At 37.6% G+C, this 15580-nt stretch overlaps 1 protein-coding gene across 14 annotated transcripts in view; it reads right to left on the minus strand.

The window, feature by feature from the left end:
* Positions 1-2711: 2711 nt before the first annotated feature.
* The window catches only part of INTU (inturned planar cell polarity protein), an 82058-nt gene continuing 69189 nt past the window's right edge, over positions 2712-15580 (minus strand). For 5 of the 14 annotated variants that reach the window (XR_014813012.1, XM_084972911.1, XM_084972910.1 and 2 more), the window contains 3 exons: positions 11245-11434; positions 8814-8971; positions 2712-6216 (listed from right to left, as the gene is read on the minus strand). Coding sequence is in view for 4 of the 14 variants with exons in the window: in XM_084972911.1 (XP_084829037.1) it covers positions 6105-6216; positions 8814-8971; positions 11245-11434 (460 nt within the window). In the remaining 10 variants the exon portion in view is untranslated. Of the gene's footprint in view, positions 6217-8813; positions 8972-11244; positions 11435-11831; positions 11900-12033; positions 12683-13115; positions 14504-15367; positions 15574-15580 lie in introns of those variants that run through there. The other 9 variants (XR_014813010.1, XR_014813004.1, XR_014813003.1 and 6 more) reach the window with 7 other exon arrangements.

Raw genomic sequence — 15580 nt, forward strand, 5'->3', positions numbered from 1 at the left:
GAAAGGGGATCTGGGAGAGCCAGTTCTGTATAAGGATATTTAGCAGTCAAAACTAAGAGCAGTAAGCCAACTGTGTAGGATTAATCGAGTTTACTTTCAGTTCCCAGAGTAATCCTTCCACCTTATATTAGAAATTGTTGCCATTTCTGCTCATTTAATTTAGCAGGAGTCGCTTATCTAGTCACTGTCTCACTGATTGCACTGTTTACTGATCGCACCCCTATAACACTAACATGTTCCTCTTTCCCCTTTATTTTATTTAAATTGGTAATTCTATACAGAGCAGTGGTGTTCAACTCAGAATGCACAAAGGGGGATGAGGGCCGGAACAATGTTTTGTTTTGTTTAATGCTTGGGCTGAGGCCTTGACCATTAAATCAGAATCTTTAGAAGGGAATTCAGGTGTCCATATTTGAATGTCAATTCACCAGGTAATTCTAATGTGGAGGGTTGATGACCAACGCCTGTTCTGGAAGAGTGGTTCACAAACTTTGAATTTAGGAGCCCCTTTTACTCTTAACAACACTGAAGACCACAAAGAAGTGTCTGTTTTTTGTTTTTGTTTTTTGCCTTTTAGGGTGACATATGGAAGTTACCAGGTGGAATCAGAGGTGCACCTGCCAGCCTACACCACAGCCATGGCAAGGCAGGATCCCAGCTGAGTGAGTCTGTGACCCACACCACAGGTCACTGTCAATGCTGGATCCCCGACCCATTGAGCAAGGCCAGGGATCAAACCTGTGCCCTCATGGATACTAGTCAGGTTTGTTTCCACTGCACTACAATGGGAACGCCCAGAAGCTTCTGTTTTTGTGTTACATATTGAGATTAACATCATTTATTCATTTCAGAAATTGAAACAGAAAATTTAAAAATATCAACTCGTTTACCCCCCCCCCCCCCAGTTCCCGCTGTGACTCGCAGGTTAAGAACCCAACACAGAGGATGCAGTTTCGACCCTGGCTTTGCTCAGTGGGTTGTGTTGTTGCAAGCTGCTAGGTGGCAGATGCCATAGGATCCAACATGGCTGTGGCTGTGGTGTGGGCCTGCAGCTTTCAAACCCTAGCCCCAGAAATTCCATGTGCTGCAGGTGCATCTGTTAAAAAAAATAATAAAATAATAACTCCTACATAAGTAACATTTAAAAATAAGAAATAACTATTTTCAAACAAAAAAATGTAGTGAGAACACTAGTCTTATATTTTTGCAAGTCTCTTTAAATGCCTAGCTTAATAAAAGACAGCTGGATATACACAGCTGCTTTTGCACTCCATTTATTGCAATATCACACAACATGTAGCTTCTGGAAAACTCCCACTGTCCACTCATGAGAATGAGAGTGAATAAGGCAAATAATGTCTTAAATTCTTAAGAATATAATACATTCCTGATTCCTCTTTACAGCTTCTTTGATGGTTTCTAATAAGAGAAGATTCCATCTTAGCATCTCTTATTCTAGGATTTGCAGTCTTGAAACAAATGTATACAATGTGAAATGAATTATGGGCTTTTTCTGAACTTTAGGTTACATTTTTTTTATTAAGTGTGTTGTAACACTTTTAATACTACTTGTCACTAATAAAAAATAAAATGTTTAGACCAAAAGTATTCCAGAGCAAGAATTTTGTTAATATTTTGATTATCTCACATAAACCTAGTTAGCAAGTCCAACTGGCACATTTGGTGCTCCCTTCCTTTCCACTGTGGCTTATTCAGTTTTTCAGCCTGAGTTTCTCTCCATTTTACATTCTGCTGCCAGATTAATCTTTCTGAAGCATTTGCATTCTTCTTAGACAGTGCTAATAATCATATTCCTAGCTTGAAAAATTTAAAGCTTTTTATTTCATTAACTTCAAAATCCTCTGTGAAATTCACTGCAAATTAAAGAAACGATTGGCATTTTATCTGCAAAAATCTGAAAAGTGAAAGGTTTCACTCTCTTTTAAGGTCATTTGAAGCACTCAGAAATTCAAGAGGGGACTTGTCTGAACCACATTCCAGGTACGACTGTCTTTTTAAAGTGCCAAGAGTGGTCAAAGAATCATCCCTGGCCACAGGGAACATAAGTATCTTGGAGAACAGAAAAGTAGGTGTTCTCTGTTCCCCAGGACAATTTTCTCTCCCTTCCTTTCTGGCCTCCATATTTCCCCTCCCCCCAGTTTGACTCCCTAGTTGACAGTGTTCATAGCAGATTCCTTTATAATACCCCCAAGCTTATTTTTGAGATATTTTCATTGTTAGAAGACAGCAAAAGTGAAAGCACTTAGAAGTGCAGCTTTTTTTCTTTTTACCCTATTTAAGAACTCTGAATTGGCTCTTTTCAATAGATTGAGCTGAAAATGTTTAATTTGCTACACTGCCTTTTATTTACAGATTTAGAGAGCAAAAAAAGTTCTGGTCATCATCAAGGGTCCCTTGGCACAAAAAAGATCTGGGGTCACCTCAGCAACCCTTTTCATGGCCACCCTATCTCCCATACTTCACATCCCATTTTCTTGCTTCACTCTTTTTTTCTCTTAGCTTTTATTAACATATTTTACTTATCTGTCTTATTTGTGTGCCTGCCTCTCCCATGGGAACATAAGCTCCTTGAGGGCAGGAATCTTCAGTTATTTTGTTCACTGCTGCATCCCTGGCATCCAGAACAGTGCTTGGCAGAATAGAAATTTAATAAATACTTGTTGGACAAATGAAAAAAAAGGCAACAGAACTGCAAACAAACCATCTTTATTAAAAACTATCAATATAATATAAAAATAGCTTCAACCATATAGAATATAGAAGTACAACTCTACAAAATTAAGTTATTTCCAGAGTTTAGTGTATAGATTAAAGTTTTAGTAACATTTAATAATACATTAAAAAATATCCATGCATAAATCCTTTTGTAAGTGTTTAGTGCTGAATACTTTTTCTTAGCTTTCCAACATTTTGTATAGTAGCAGGTATGATTTAGCTGACTCCATGGTTTTGAACCAATGGATATTTAATAATAATAATAAAAAATGGTGGTACTGGTGGGAGAAGCCAATACTTTTATAGCACTTAACATGTGCCAGGCACTATTTAGATGGAAATCACGAAGACAACAAATAATTATTCACAATATTATTTTCAAGAATGTTCAAAGTAGCCAAACCTAGTAAATTAGTTTCACAGCTTTTCCCCTTCGTATCACAAATATAAACAAGCAGGCACTGCAACTGCCCATCTTGCCAGTACTGCATCATCATGAAGGGTCCCTTGGCACAAATAAGGACTATGCCCTCTCTAACCTGACAGAGAAAAACAAAAGAGAGATAAAGAAAGAGAGTGGGGTCGCCTTAGAATCTAAAATGTAAGTTAAATAGATGATGTTGGTAAGACAGCACTTGATTTAATTTTTTCATGTTGGTTATATAGTCTATTGCATTATAGCCTTTGATGAAAAAGAACATTTGAAGGAACTCATAAAATCCAACTTAGAATGTTTCTGCATCTGCTCAAGAATTCTTTGTCCCTCTTTATTTAATGAAGTGGCAGATAGGTACTTTCTGTCCAAAAATCAGATTGATCTACTTTCAGATGTGAACCTGAACATATATGGAAAAATGGGCAGCTAAGTTTATTTATAATGCTTACTTTGATATCCATGTAGAGATAAACGCCAAGATAATATTTGATTTTATTTCTTAAAAATGCAGGAGTTCCTGTTGTGGCTCAGCAGTAACAAACCCAACTAGTATTCATGAGGACTCGGGTTCAATCCCAGCCCTCGCTCAGTGGGTTAAGGATCCGGCGTTGCTGTGAGCTGTGGTATAGGTCGTAGACATGGCTTGGATCCCTTGTTGCTGTGGCTGTGTGGCACAGGTGGGCAGCTGCAGCTCCAATTCAACCCCTAGCCCAGGAACTTCCATATGCCACAGGTGCAGCCCTTTAAAAAAAAAAAAAAAAGGCAATGTCTCTGCAACATGGACATTATAGAGCACATCTACAATACTGCAAAGGACTTTGCCCTTACTAAGATCAGTAGTCTATGTCTTTTTTTTCCCTCCCTTTTGTCCTTTTTCAGGCCGCACTGCAGCATATGGAGGTTCCCAAGCTAGGCGTCCAATCAGAGCTACAGCTGCTGGCCTACACCAGGGCCACAGCAACACCAGATCTGAGCTGTATCTGCAACCTACACCGCAGCTCATGGCAACATTGGATCCTTAACCCACTGAGCAGGGCCAGGGATTGAAACCGCAACCCCATGGTCACGAGTCGGATTCATTTCTGCTGTGCCACAATGGGAACTCCTGCTATGTCTTTTTATTTCAGTTATTAAGAGGTGGTTTCATGATTCTTTGACACTAGGAAAAGCAGTTCAACAGATCAAAAGTTCATTAAATGAAACAGAAAAAGTCCCCGATGATAGAATCCCAAGTCTAGTTCAGTCTGTTTGAAAATCTGTGATCAATAGTTGCATTTATGAATAATTCTCATGATTAAAAATAGTTCATGGTATTTTTAGGGGACTTATCAAGAAACTTAGGACATTTACTAAATATTCTTAATGATATCTTAATACATATGCACACGAGTAGTCCTAAGACAGTGGTGGAGTCTATCTAACATTTGACCAATACTGTAATCTTAAGGGGAGGATATTTCAAGCCATTTTCTACATTTCGGGAACTGATGTTCCCTGCCCTGTTTGAATGCTAAAATTAAAGCCCACAAGTCACTAAAGGGACAAATAGAGTGGTTTGCACCTTGAATGTTGGGTGAAAAATCTCTTAAACTGATAATAGAAGGATAACAGTGTCTTTGTTATGAAACCAAATATTTCACATGGTGCACCCATTACATTTTGCAGTTAGTTCTGACTAAGCCGAAGGGCTCTCATGTGAGGTAGGGCAAAGGCAGAGACCAGCTTTAGATGTACTGGCATCATTTACTTTCCAAAGCTAAGTACTGAAGAAGGAAGAACCCAGTAATATAAAGTCTTGGGGGCATGTGAGACTTCAGGAGAATCCTGAAGTGTCAATTAAAAATAGTTATGGTCTACCTCTTGATTCACCAAATTCTGACAGCCAAAGAAAATTCTCATCCAATTAGTCATCTTTCTCTACTCAAGGTCAAGCAAACTATTGTTCATTAAAGTGTCCCCCTGTGGAAGAACCCAATATGTAATGATCCATATTTTTAAGGCAAAATTACTATTTAACAAAGAAGTTCTATAGGATTTCTGAAGTCATATCTTTCAGTGTTTTCAACATGATTAGGTTTTTTAAAGATTTACATACAACTTTCCTAAAATTCATGAACTTGTATAAAATGTGTGCGTATACCTGAATATATTTCAACAGAGAAAAATGATGAAAGTTATGGACAAATATTTTAAAAATTATATCCTAGTCAAAATAGGGCTAACCTGAAAGAGTACAGAAAATCAAATAAATTTAAAAAGAGGTTTAATTCTCACTTCTCTCTTACTGCACAGTGAGATATCTACTGAAACACTTAAAGATAAGTATCTGATCTAAGAAGGAATTAGTACTTGGACATTACAAATTCAGGTACTGACCATTAGGCAAGAGGGGGAAAAAACCACACATTTTACTCTTAAGAGGGACTTTAGACACCTCAAAGCAATCATTTAATTTGTACACAAAAATTCTGAGCCCAGAGAGGTACAAAACTTTCTCATGGTCATAGCACTAGTCACTTACAGAACCTGGTCACCTCCTCCCAACTTCATGATTGTTTTGCTAGATATCAGTATTAGTCTTGAGTGAAATACACAATGAACTGGGTATTTTTCTAAGATAATCATCCTTATATCAGTTTTACATAAAACGCATTACATTATTTCAAACTAGTAAATAAATTAATATTATAAACCAAAATGGAAATAAGTTAATTTCTTCTTCCTGTTTTGATCAAGTATCGTCTTCAAAAGTCTGATAATGAGATTCAGTGCATCAAATCCAAGAGTGTGTCATTTCAGTCTTGAAGAATATTATGTTGAGTATTGAACATTGAAAAGAACTTACACCATATCTCTTTGTAAATATATTTTAGCAATTCTACCACTGCTCAATAGCCTGTGCACAAGGTAGCCATGCATCAAGCTGACACGGCTACAGGGTTAATCCAAAGAACAATTTAAAGGCCATTTCAATGGCAATTTCTGTAACTGAGTCATGAAAACAGACATAAAGTTCTTGAAGTTTGGGATGAAGAAAGAGTCTCCTGTAGAGGAAAAGAACACACTCATTTCAGAAATTCCAAAAACAAAAAACAAAGGGAAAAACTCCCAACTCTTTAATTTACTTAATTTTTTTTGTTTGAGAAAGAATCTCTAGTGAATTAAAAAAAAACCCCATTAATCTAAATCTACAATGGATAGAAATGCAGCTAGATTTATTTTTAAATAAAAAATATATGCCTGAGGTCAATTACTTTTATTTTTCCTGAGTGTAAAAAGTCTACTTTATCTTTATGTATAACCATAGCCCTCAGTTTTTAAACATTAAATTTAGTCATAATTATCACAATATGGCTAATAGTGTACAATAATTTTAAGTACAATAGTTATTAGACCTTGAGTTGGGATTCACACTGAAACTTGTCTCAGAAAGTTAACATTTTAGTCTATTTAATCAATACTAATGTATACGAATCAAACCACTGAAATCAAGAGTAGTTCTGGAGTTCCCGTCGTGGCGCAGTGGTTAACGAATCCGACTAGGAACCATGAGGTTTCGGGTTCGATCCCTGGCCTTGCTCAGTGGGTTAAGGATCTGGCGTTGTCGTGAGTTGTGGTGTAGGCTGCAGATGCGGCTTGGATCCTGAGTTGCTGTGGCTCTGGCGTAGACTGGCAGCTACAGCTCCGATGCAACCTCTAGCCTGGGAACCTCCATATTCTGTGAGAGTGGCCCAAGAAATCGCAAAATGCCAAAAAACAACAACAACAACAACAACAAAAAAGAGTAGTTCTGTCTGATTTCCTTAAATTTCTTTATTCTATGATGATCAGCATCATCATAATTTAACATCTATTGATTCTTTCAGTTCCAATTGTGAATGTGTTTAAGGCTCCACTGCACACCTACACATATGTCTCACTGGTCTTATCTCTATTCTTTCTTACGTCCACACCATTCCATTGCTGCTCCCAGCTGGATCTTCCAATAGCACAGCTCTGCTCATGTGACACTGAGTTGAGATCATGCTGATGCTCTCAGGCTTGACTGATTACACATCAGAATCACAAGAGAGCTTACTAAAAATACAAAGTCCCACTCACACAGATTCTGGTTCAGCAGGTCTAGGGTAGGGTGCAGGCACCTCTGAATAATAAGTGACTTGGGTGATTCTAAATTTCATGGACCAGCACATGGGAATTACTGCTTTGGATAACATTTGTAAAGTGTTTGGTGTACGGCTCAGTACTGAATGGTAGGTGTCCAGTGACATTAGCCCCACTTAACTATGTGTTTTTTCCTCCATCAATTCTCTACGTAACTCAAAGAACCATCAGTGGCTCAATATTTCCCTCAAAATCAATTCCTTGGTCAGGAATTGAAGGCTCTCTGCAGTGGTCCTAACTTAGCTTTCCAGCTTGATCTTTCACTTCATCTTTGTACATGCCATCCATGCCACCCCTCTACCATCCCGGCAAACCACAGTACTCACTGCCATGCCTTATGATTTCCCTGTTTGGGTCTTTATTCATCCAATCCTTTCTCTAGAATGCTCTATACAAATCCAATGCATCTCTTAAACTGGATCAAATGGAATCTTTAAGCCTTTCTTTGTAATCCCAGCTTAGATTTCTACCCCACTCCTCAGAATTCCCAGAGCATTGGGTTGTATCACCTAATTTATTATATACAGCCATCTATCTATCTATCTCTATCCATCTATCATTCTAGTGAGGGGGGCAAGAGATTATAAACAAACAAGAAAATTAAGAATAAAGGGGTGATAGAACAGAGAATAACTGAGCGGGCACTTTAATGTAGGAAAGAGGAACGAGATCATGGATCATGTCTATGACAGGAAATGACATGCTAGTGCCAGTCTGAATATCCATGAGCCAGATATGCAAAGGTTAAGAAATAAAATATCCTACAAAGAAGGAACAGCAGGACAGCAGGAACAAAACTGGACTGGTGCCAGTGTGGCTGTGCAGTGTGTGGAGGAGAGTGATAGGAGGCGAGAACTGGGAGGTGAGCAGGGGCCAGGTAGGGCAGGGTCTTGTAGTTGGTTGGGGGTAGGGAGGAGGAGAAGGAATAGGAAGAGGGAAAGAAAGGAAGAGAAAGGGAAGAGAAGTAGAGACAGAGGGAAGCAAATAGCAGTGAAAGTGTGGACTCATGTGACCTTTCAGTATATTACTAATTTGATTGTGTAAGAGAACGGAATATGTTTCTTTTTTTCTTTTCTTTTCTTTTCTTTTTCCTCGCTTTTTAGGGCCACACCTATGGCATATGGAGGTTCCCCAACTAGGGGTCAAATCCGAGCCAGCGGGATCTGAGCCTCGTCTGTGACCTACATCACAGCTCACGGCAACGCCAGATCCTTAACCTACTGAGCGAGGCCAGGGATCGAACCCGTATCCTCACAGTTCCTAATCAGATTCGTTTCTGCTGTGCCACAACGGGAACTCCAAGTTTCTTCTTTTAATACTAAGCGAATTGGGAGAAATTTAAAGGCGATACTTAGTAACTAAAATAAAATTCTAAAATACATTATTATAGTTAGGTTAATAATCCCATGCCTACATGTTAAAATGTTTATCTCTTCTACTACTTTTTTAGCACTTTAAAATATTTCTTGCCACTTACCCTACTACCCAGTAAGCCATAACTGGTGGTGTTTTTCTCTGATCAGTCCAGTTTTCAGGTGAGCATTCAAACAACACACCGTGTTCTTTCACAGGGTTAAGAGAAGACACTGAATTTGTAGAACCTGAATGATCTCTACCACTGAGTGCTTTCTTTCTCTGTAAATTAATAGGTATTGTTAGTATTAACTGGCATGACTAGCATTACTTTGAAATGTTTTCATACATAGAATTGAATTGGCTGATCTTCATACTTTAAGTGCCTGCAATGACATTCTCCTCCTGACCTGCAGGAAAATTTCCACTCTTCTTCATACTTACTTTAAATACCATCTCCTAAAAGAGACTTTATGGATTAAGAGTATATTGACTTTCCAAGGGGACATTTTGCTGACAGCCCTACATTATCAGTATTTATACTCTATTATATTAGCAATTTATAGGTTTGTCTTCCCCGTATATTATAATCTTGTTTTTAGCATAGACACAATATGCTATCCATCTCTGTGTTCTTTGAAAGAAGCTATGTACACAGGAGATGCTTAATGAACAGATAGATGACTAATGAATTACTAAATGAATAGATAATTCTGTAATATACTTAAAACGCATATACTTTAAGCAGTATTATCTCTTCCTCTGAAACATACTCTAAATTTCCCATTGATTAGATCATTAACAAAACAATGACTCATTTGGAATCTAAAGACTTTTTGTAAGGCTCAGGCCGAAACAGTGGAGTGATTCTTCATTCTTCTTTCTCTCAAAATCCTTATCTAAGACATCAGCAAATCCTTTTAATTCATCCTCCAAAATATTATCTTAGATCCAGAATCCACTGTCATTTCTTGCTTTGAGAATTTCCATAGCTCCCAACTGATCCATGCCTCCACCTTTGCTACCCTGCAAGCTGGTTCACAGCAGCCTGAGTGATCCTTTCAAAACTATAAATCATGTCCCTCCTTTGCTCGGAACTGCCCAAGGACTTCCCATCTTCCTCAGAACAAAGCCCTCAGTCTATCAGGCCATGCATGATCTGGCCTGCTACCTGTGCCATCTCATGTTTTTGCTCTTCCTTCTGTCTGACAGCTCTCCCTCCAGATTTGCCACAAGCCTTGGTCCCTGGCTTCATTCAGGTCTCTGTTTAAGTGTTACTTGACAAGATTGGAGGGATCTTTTAAAATAGTAACCCCCACCTCCGACTGTTGTCTCATTATTCCTCTTAAAATTTATCCTACCTGAAATATTACACTGCTGCTAATTCATTAGCCACTCCTATTAGCATATAGGCTTCAAGAGGAAAAAGACTTTGTTTTGTTCACTGCTATATCCCCAGCATCTAGAATAGTATCCAGTGCATAGTAGGTACCTCAGTATTTATAATATGGGGAAGGCTAATTTATATTAATAAATAAGTTAATGAAATATACCCTTACAGAATCTATCAGAATGCTAAAAAGGAAAGGAGGAGCATAAGAATGCAAAATACATAGATATATTGTCAAACATAACATTTTGCTGACTAAGAATTTCTGATAGCAGGCAGAAGCCCTATAATACAAAGAATTTTATTGCTGAATGAGTCCTAAGAGATGAAATAATTCAGCTCACTCACTTTATTGGTGAGGAAATAGGTAGAGCTGAGGCTCAGTCCTGGATTCTCTACACCCAGCCCAATGATCTTCCACATTTAAACCTAAGTGTTTCACAAATTTGGCATCCTTAGTACATGTGCTATACATATTACAATCATTTCCAGGGAGTTTTTGTTTTCGGTTTTTTTTGGCTGTGTGATATTTGACCAGTCACAAATAAGACTTCTGCATGTTTATCCTTTTCAGAAATCAACACTTATCTTTCCCCTCTATTAAAACTATCTAATTGACATTTTAATTGTATACAACATTACTACTTAATCAGAAGGTACAACATTAAGTGAAACTTCATCCTGGATTGAAAAGCAAGCAAGCAACCAACCGACCAACTGGCTGAAGCATTTATAACAGTATTGTGTCTACTGCTGTAGTTTATCCCATTATATTCCAAAATACTTTATATTGCTGGTTGAATACTTAAAGAATTATCAGTTACCAAATGGTGGGAGATAGCCTGTTCAAGTAATGCTTGAGACACAGATATCAAATATGGGAGGCAAATTTATACTACAAACCACTATATTCTACTTTTGCTATAGGAAAACACAGGTCCACCATTTCCTGACATAGTAATTTGGGATATCGAACTCAGAATTATAACAAAGCTTTGAAGTTAAGTACTGTGGGTACTTTGACATTCAAGTTACGTTAGGTGACTATTAAAGTAAATGAAAACACTCATTGCTGGACATACTAATTAAAGAGTTTTTTTAGAGAGAATATTTAGGGATCTGGAAATAAAATTGACAGCAAAATATATTCATAGTAGTGCCCTACCTCTTCAACCAATGTCTGTTGGAAAATTGCACGAATGGAGAGACAACACTGATGGAAATTCTTTATAAGTTGAGGGTGGATAGAACCGCTTAGCTGTGCCACCTCTTCATGGGTAGGAGTAATAAAGATCCCTTGCACTGTTTCTAAGGCAACATAGTGGAAAAGTGTATTCTCAGGACCAGATGTCAATCTTGAAAAACAAACAAACAACAACAACCAAAAGATATTTAAGTCAACTTAAAAATGTTATTTCCTTTTGAATTTTATAGCCATCTAATAAGCTTTCAACTGCAACATTATATTAGGAGTGTAATTAGGGAAGGGAAACTAGGCCAAACATTTAATTCCCTCTTCCTCCTTATCTGAAATACAAGCTAGGGTTATTATCAGTTCCCTTAATGGAGGCAAATGCTACACATTATGCAAGGATAAACACCAATTTATTTGTGAGTAACTTAATCATCCTTTTGTTAAACAACCCAAATTAGCTAAACCCCCTTTTTCCATGGTTGGTAATGAATAACTCAGCCCGTGTCTATACGCCATAAACAAGGTATCAGTCTTGGGTAGACCACATATAAAAGCACCTTCCAACGAACTAAACATTTCTGTTAGTAGCATCAAAGTGTCTTGCCACAATTGTCAAACTGATGATCTGGAAGAAAAATAGAGTCGTTATTACCAACTGCAAAGCTAGGTTAGTATTCTAGATACCATGGCAATTACTAGTAGTATCCTACTACTGCTCATCATTACAGTCTTCCTTCTTTTCTATGTTCTCTTACTATTTTCTTCTTTTTCATTCCTTTTTTTTTTTCTTTGCTTTTTAGGGCCACACCCATGGCATATAGAAATACCCAGGCTAGGGGTCGAATCAGAGCTGTAGCCACCAGCCTACACCACAGCCACAGCAACACCAGATCCCAGCTACATCTGCAACCTACACCACAGCTCATGAAAATGCTGGGTCCTTAACCCACGGAGCGAGTCCAGGGATTGAACCCTAGTATCTTTGCAGATACTAGTCAAATTTGTTTCTGTTGAGCCATGACAAGAACTCCTCTCTTACTATTTATACTTCTCCACTCTTCTTCATCCTTTCTTCTGCTATTGAGGTATCAGACAGACCAGAGGAACAAATAATTATTCCTTATTTCTATCAGTAGTAAGAAGAGCTAAGAAACAACAATAGCAACAATGAAATAATGGCAATAGTTATGATATACTGAATGCCCTCTATGTGCCAGAGTAGGTGCTTTAAAATATCTTAGATTTAATTCTCATAATGACAATAGAAGATACTATCCTATTTTTTTTTTTCTTTTTGAGGCTGCACCCGCAGTATATGGAGGTTCCCAGGCTAGGGGTCCAATCGGAGCTACAGCTGCTGGCTTACACCACAGCCACAGCAATGCAGGATCCGAGCCATGTCTGTGACCTACACTACAGCTCATGGCAACGCCAGATCCTTAACCCACTGAGAGAGGCCAGGGATTGAACCCACAACCTCATGGTTCCTAGTCAGATTTGTTTCCACTGTGCCTGGATGGGAACTCCTACTATCCTAATTTTAACCATGAGGAAGTCACTGTTCAGAGGACTTGGATTAAACTGTTTGAGGTCACAAAGCAAAGTGTTAGGCATAGCTGACTTGGAAGCCTACTCTACTACACCTTGCTTTTCCCTGATTGGCAATTTAAATATACAGACAGCAATTTCCCATCTGCAACTCAAACACTAAAGCTGCCCTATTCTCATTCTAATGACTATTGAAAAAATTTGTATGGTTGATTTTTTTTTTAATGCTATAGCAGAGGCAAAGCAAAGGCATATTAGCCTAAATACCACCTCAATCATCCACACTAGCCAAATTCCTGTTAAACTGTTTATTAGACAGCAAGAATAACTTATCACTGACTTATGGCCTTGATTCTCTTTAGAGACCAGAGATAGGCAGAAAAGGAGATCATCTTCCAATTTTTCTCATACTTTTCCACAGGACGGCTGGCTCATTAACAACTGGTGGCTGATATTTTTTCAATCAAGTAAAAAACAATCAAAATGAAAAAAAAAGTTATAACTATTTAAAAAAGGAAATAATTTGAAACATACATTTTACTGATTTATTTTTTTGGCTGAACCTGTGGCATGTGGAAGTTCCCAGGCCAGGGCTTGAACCTGGGCCACAGCAGCAACCCAAGCAATAGTAGTAGCAACACTGGACCCTTAACCCACTGAACTACCAGGGAATTCTCTAAAACATGTATTTTAATCCTGAGGTCTTCAAATTCAAGAAAAGATACAGACTGGAAATGACTTTTTTCTTTTTTGACCACCCCTTAGCGTATGGAGTTCCTGGGCCAGGGATCAGATCTGAGCAACAGTTGCAACCTACACCAGATCCTTTAACCCACTGTGCCAGGCCAGGGATCAAACCTATGTCCTGGTGCTGCAGAGATGCTGTCAATCCCATTGCGCCACAGTTGGAACTCATGGAAATGATTCTTTCAAAAAGAGCTATTAATAAGATTGCTATTTAGGGAGGATTAGGATTAACATCTGTCTTAACTTCTTTAATTTTCTTTCAACCCTACAACACAGTGAGCAGGTATGGTTCAAAAAAACCATGAATTAACCCAGTGTGTATTAACTCACTCAGTGTATAAACTGAAAGTTTAAAAAACACCAAACGAGCAATTATACAATGGGAAGACAAATATTTGTTTTTTTAAAAAAGCAGATTAAATCAGATTTATTCTTTAGAAAGTTCACTCCAACAGCAGAGAATAGATTCAGGGTAGGCTGGGAAATGGGGGATGGGGGCCTGTGGTAATACAACCAGGTGAGAGAAAGAGAGCCTGAACCAGATGGGATCATTAGGGGTTGAATGGATTCAAGAATTATTAGAATGCAGAACAGATAGGATTTGGTTACTGAATGAAATGTTTTCGATACATTTTTAGTATGCTATATATTTTTATTTTATAAAAACATACTTACAAATTAGGATAATATATTACCCACCAGTAATATAGTAAGTTTATATCACACTTTTAAAATTAACTACATATATAGCACAGGGAACTATATCTAATCTCTTGTAATAGAACATAATAGAAGATAATATGAAAAAAATGTGTATATGTGTGTGTGTGTGTGTGTGTGTGTATATGACCGGGCCACTTTGCAGTACAGCAAAAATTGACACAACATTGTAAACCAGGAGTTCCCCTTGTGGCTCAGTGGGTTAAGAACCTAACTAGTATCCATGAGGATGCGGGTTCGATCTCTGGCCTCTCTCTGTGGGTTAAAGGATCTGGCATTGCCATGAGCAGTGTAGGTTGCAGATGAGGCTTAGCTATGGCATTGCTGTCACTGTGCCATAGTCCGGCAGCTGCAGCTTCAATTTGACCCTTAGCCTGGGGACTTTCATGTGCCACTGGTGCACCTGTTAAAAAACAAACAAACAAAAAACAAAAAACAAAAAAACCCCACATTGTACACATTGTAAATCAACTATAATTAAAAAATAAAATTTAATTACATAGTTTGGACGACAGCTATGTTCACCACTATACCACCACCATGTTGCTAACTACTTAGTTTGAACATCTTTCCATGTTAATAAAGAGAATAAATAGGCACCTTTTAAAATAAGGGCACCTATAATTTACATCACATATTAATTTATATTTAATCTTAATATTAATATAAATTTATGTTAGGTTATAGATTTGGAAAAGAGTTTCCTTTTACTAGCGATAAGGCCAAAATAATACACATACATGTTTAAAAAATAATATATGGAGGTAATAAAACTTCAGAGTGGTAGTTTTTGTTAAATGGAAGACTACAGCTTTGGAAAGGTATTTCAGGCTTCCACAAAAGGTCTGATTTATACTTCTTTTTAAAAAACATTTTTAATTATTAAAAATTAAACATAATGTCAGCATTATACCAAATTTTAACACATGAGATTTCCAATGAATTATTTCATGCAGACAAGTTACTTTGTTTTTGCCCTAACTTCAGGAAAAAAGCTTTTCCAAATATATAACTCTGAGATACATATTTGAACTTATTCTAAAATGTTTCAATGATTAAGAAGGTGATAGCTCTTAACTTTTTTTGTGTGAATTCTATTTATATATGTTTATTTTTTCAAATAAAACTGTAAAATTGAGGAGTTCCCATTGAGGCTTAGTGGAAACGAATCTGACTAGTATCCACAGGGACACAGGTTCAATTCCTGGCATTCATCATTGGGTTAAGGATCTAGTGTTGCTGTGGCTGTGGTGTAGGATGGTGGCTGCAGCTCCGATTCAACCCCTAGCCT

Source organism: Sus scrofa, chromosome 8 (assembly GCF_054392235.1).
Source record: "Sus scrofa isolate SSC_HxYL_T2T_F1_AM1 chromosome 8, Sscrofa_HxYL_maternal_Yorkshire_Landrace_v2.0, whole genome shotgun sequence".
Taxonomy (NCBI): Eukaryota; Metazoa; Chordata; class Mammalia; order Artiodactyla; family Suidae; genus Sus; species Sus scrofa.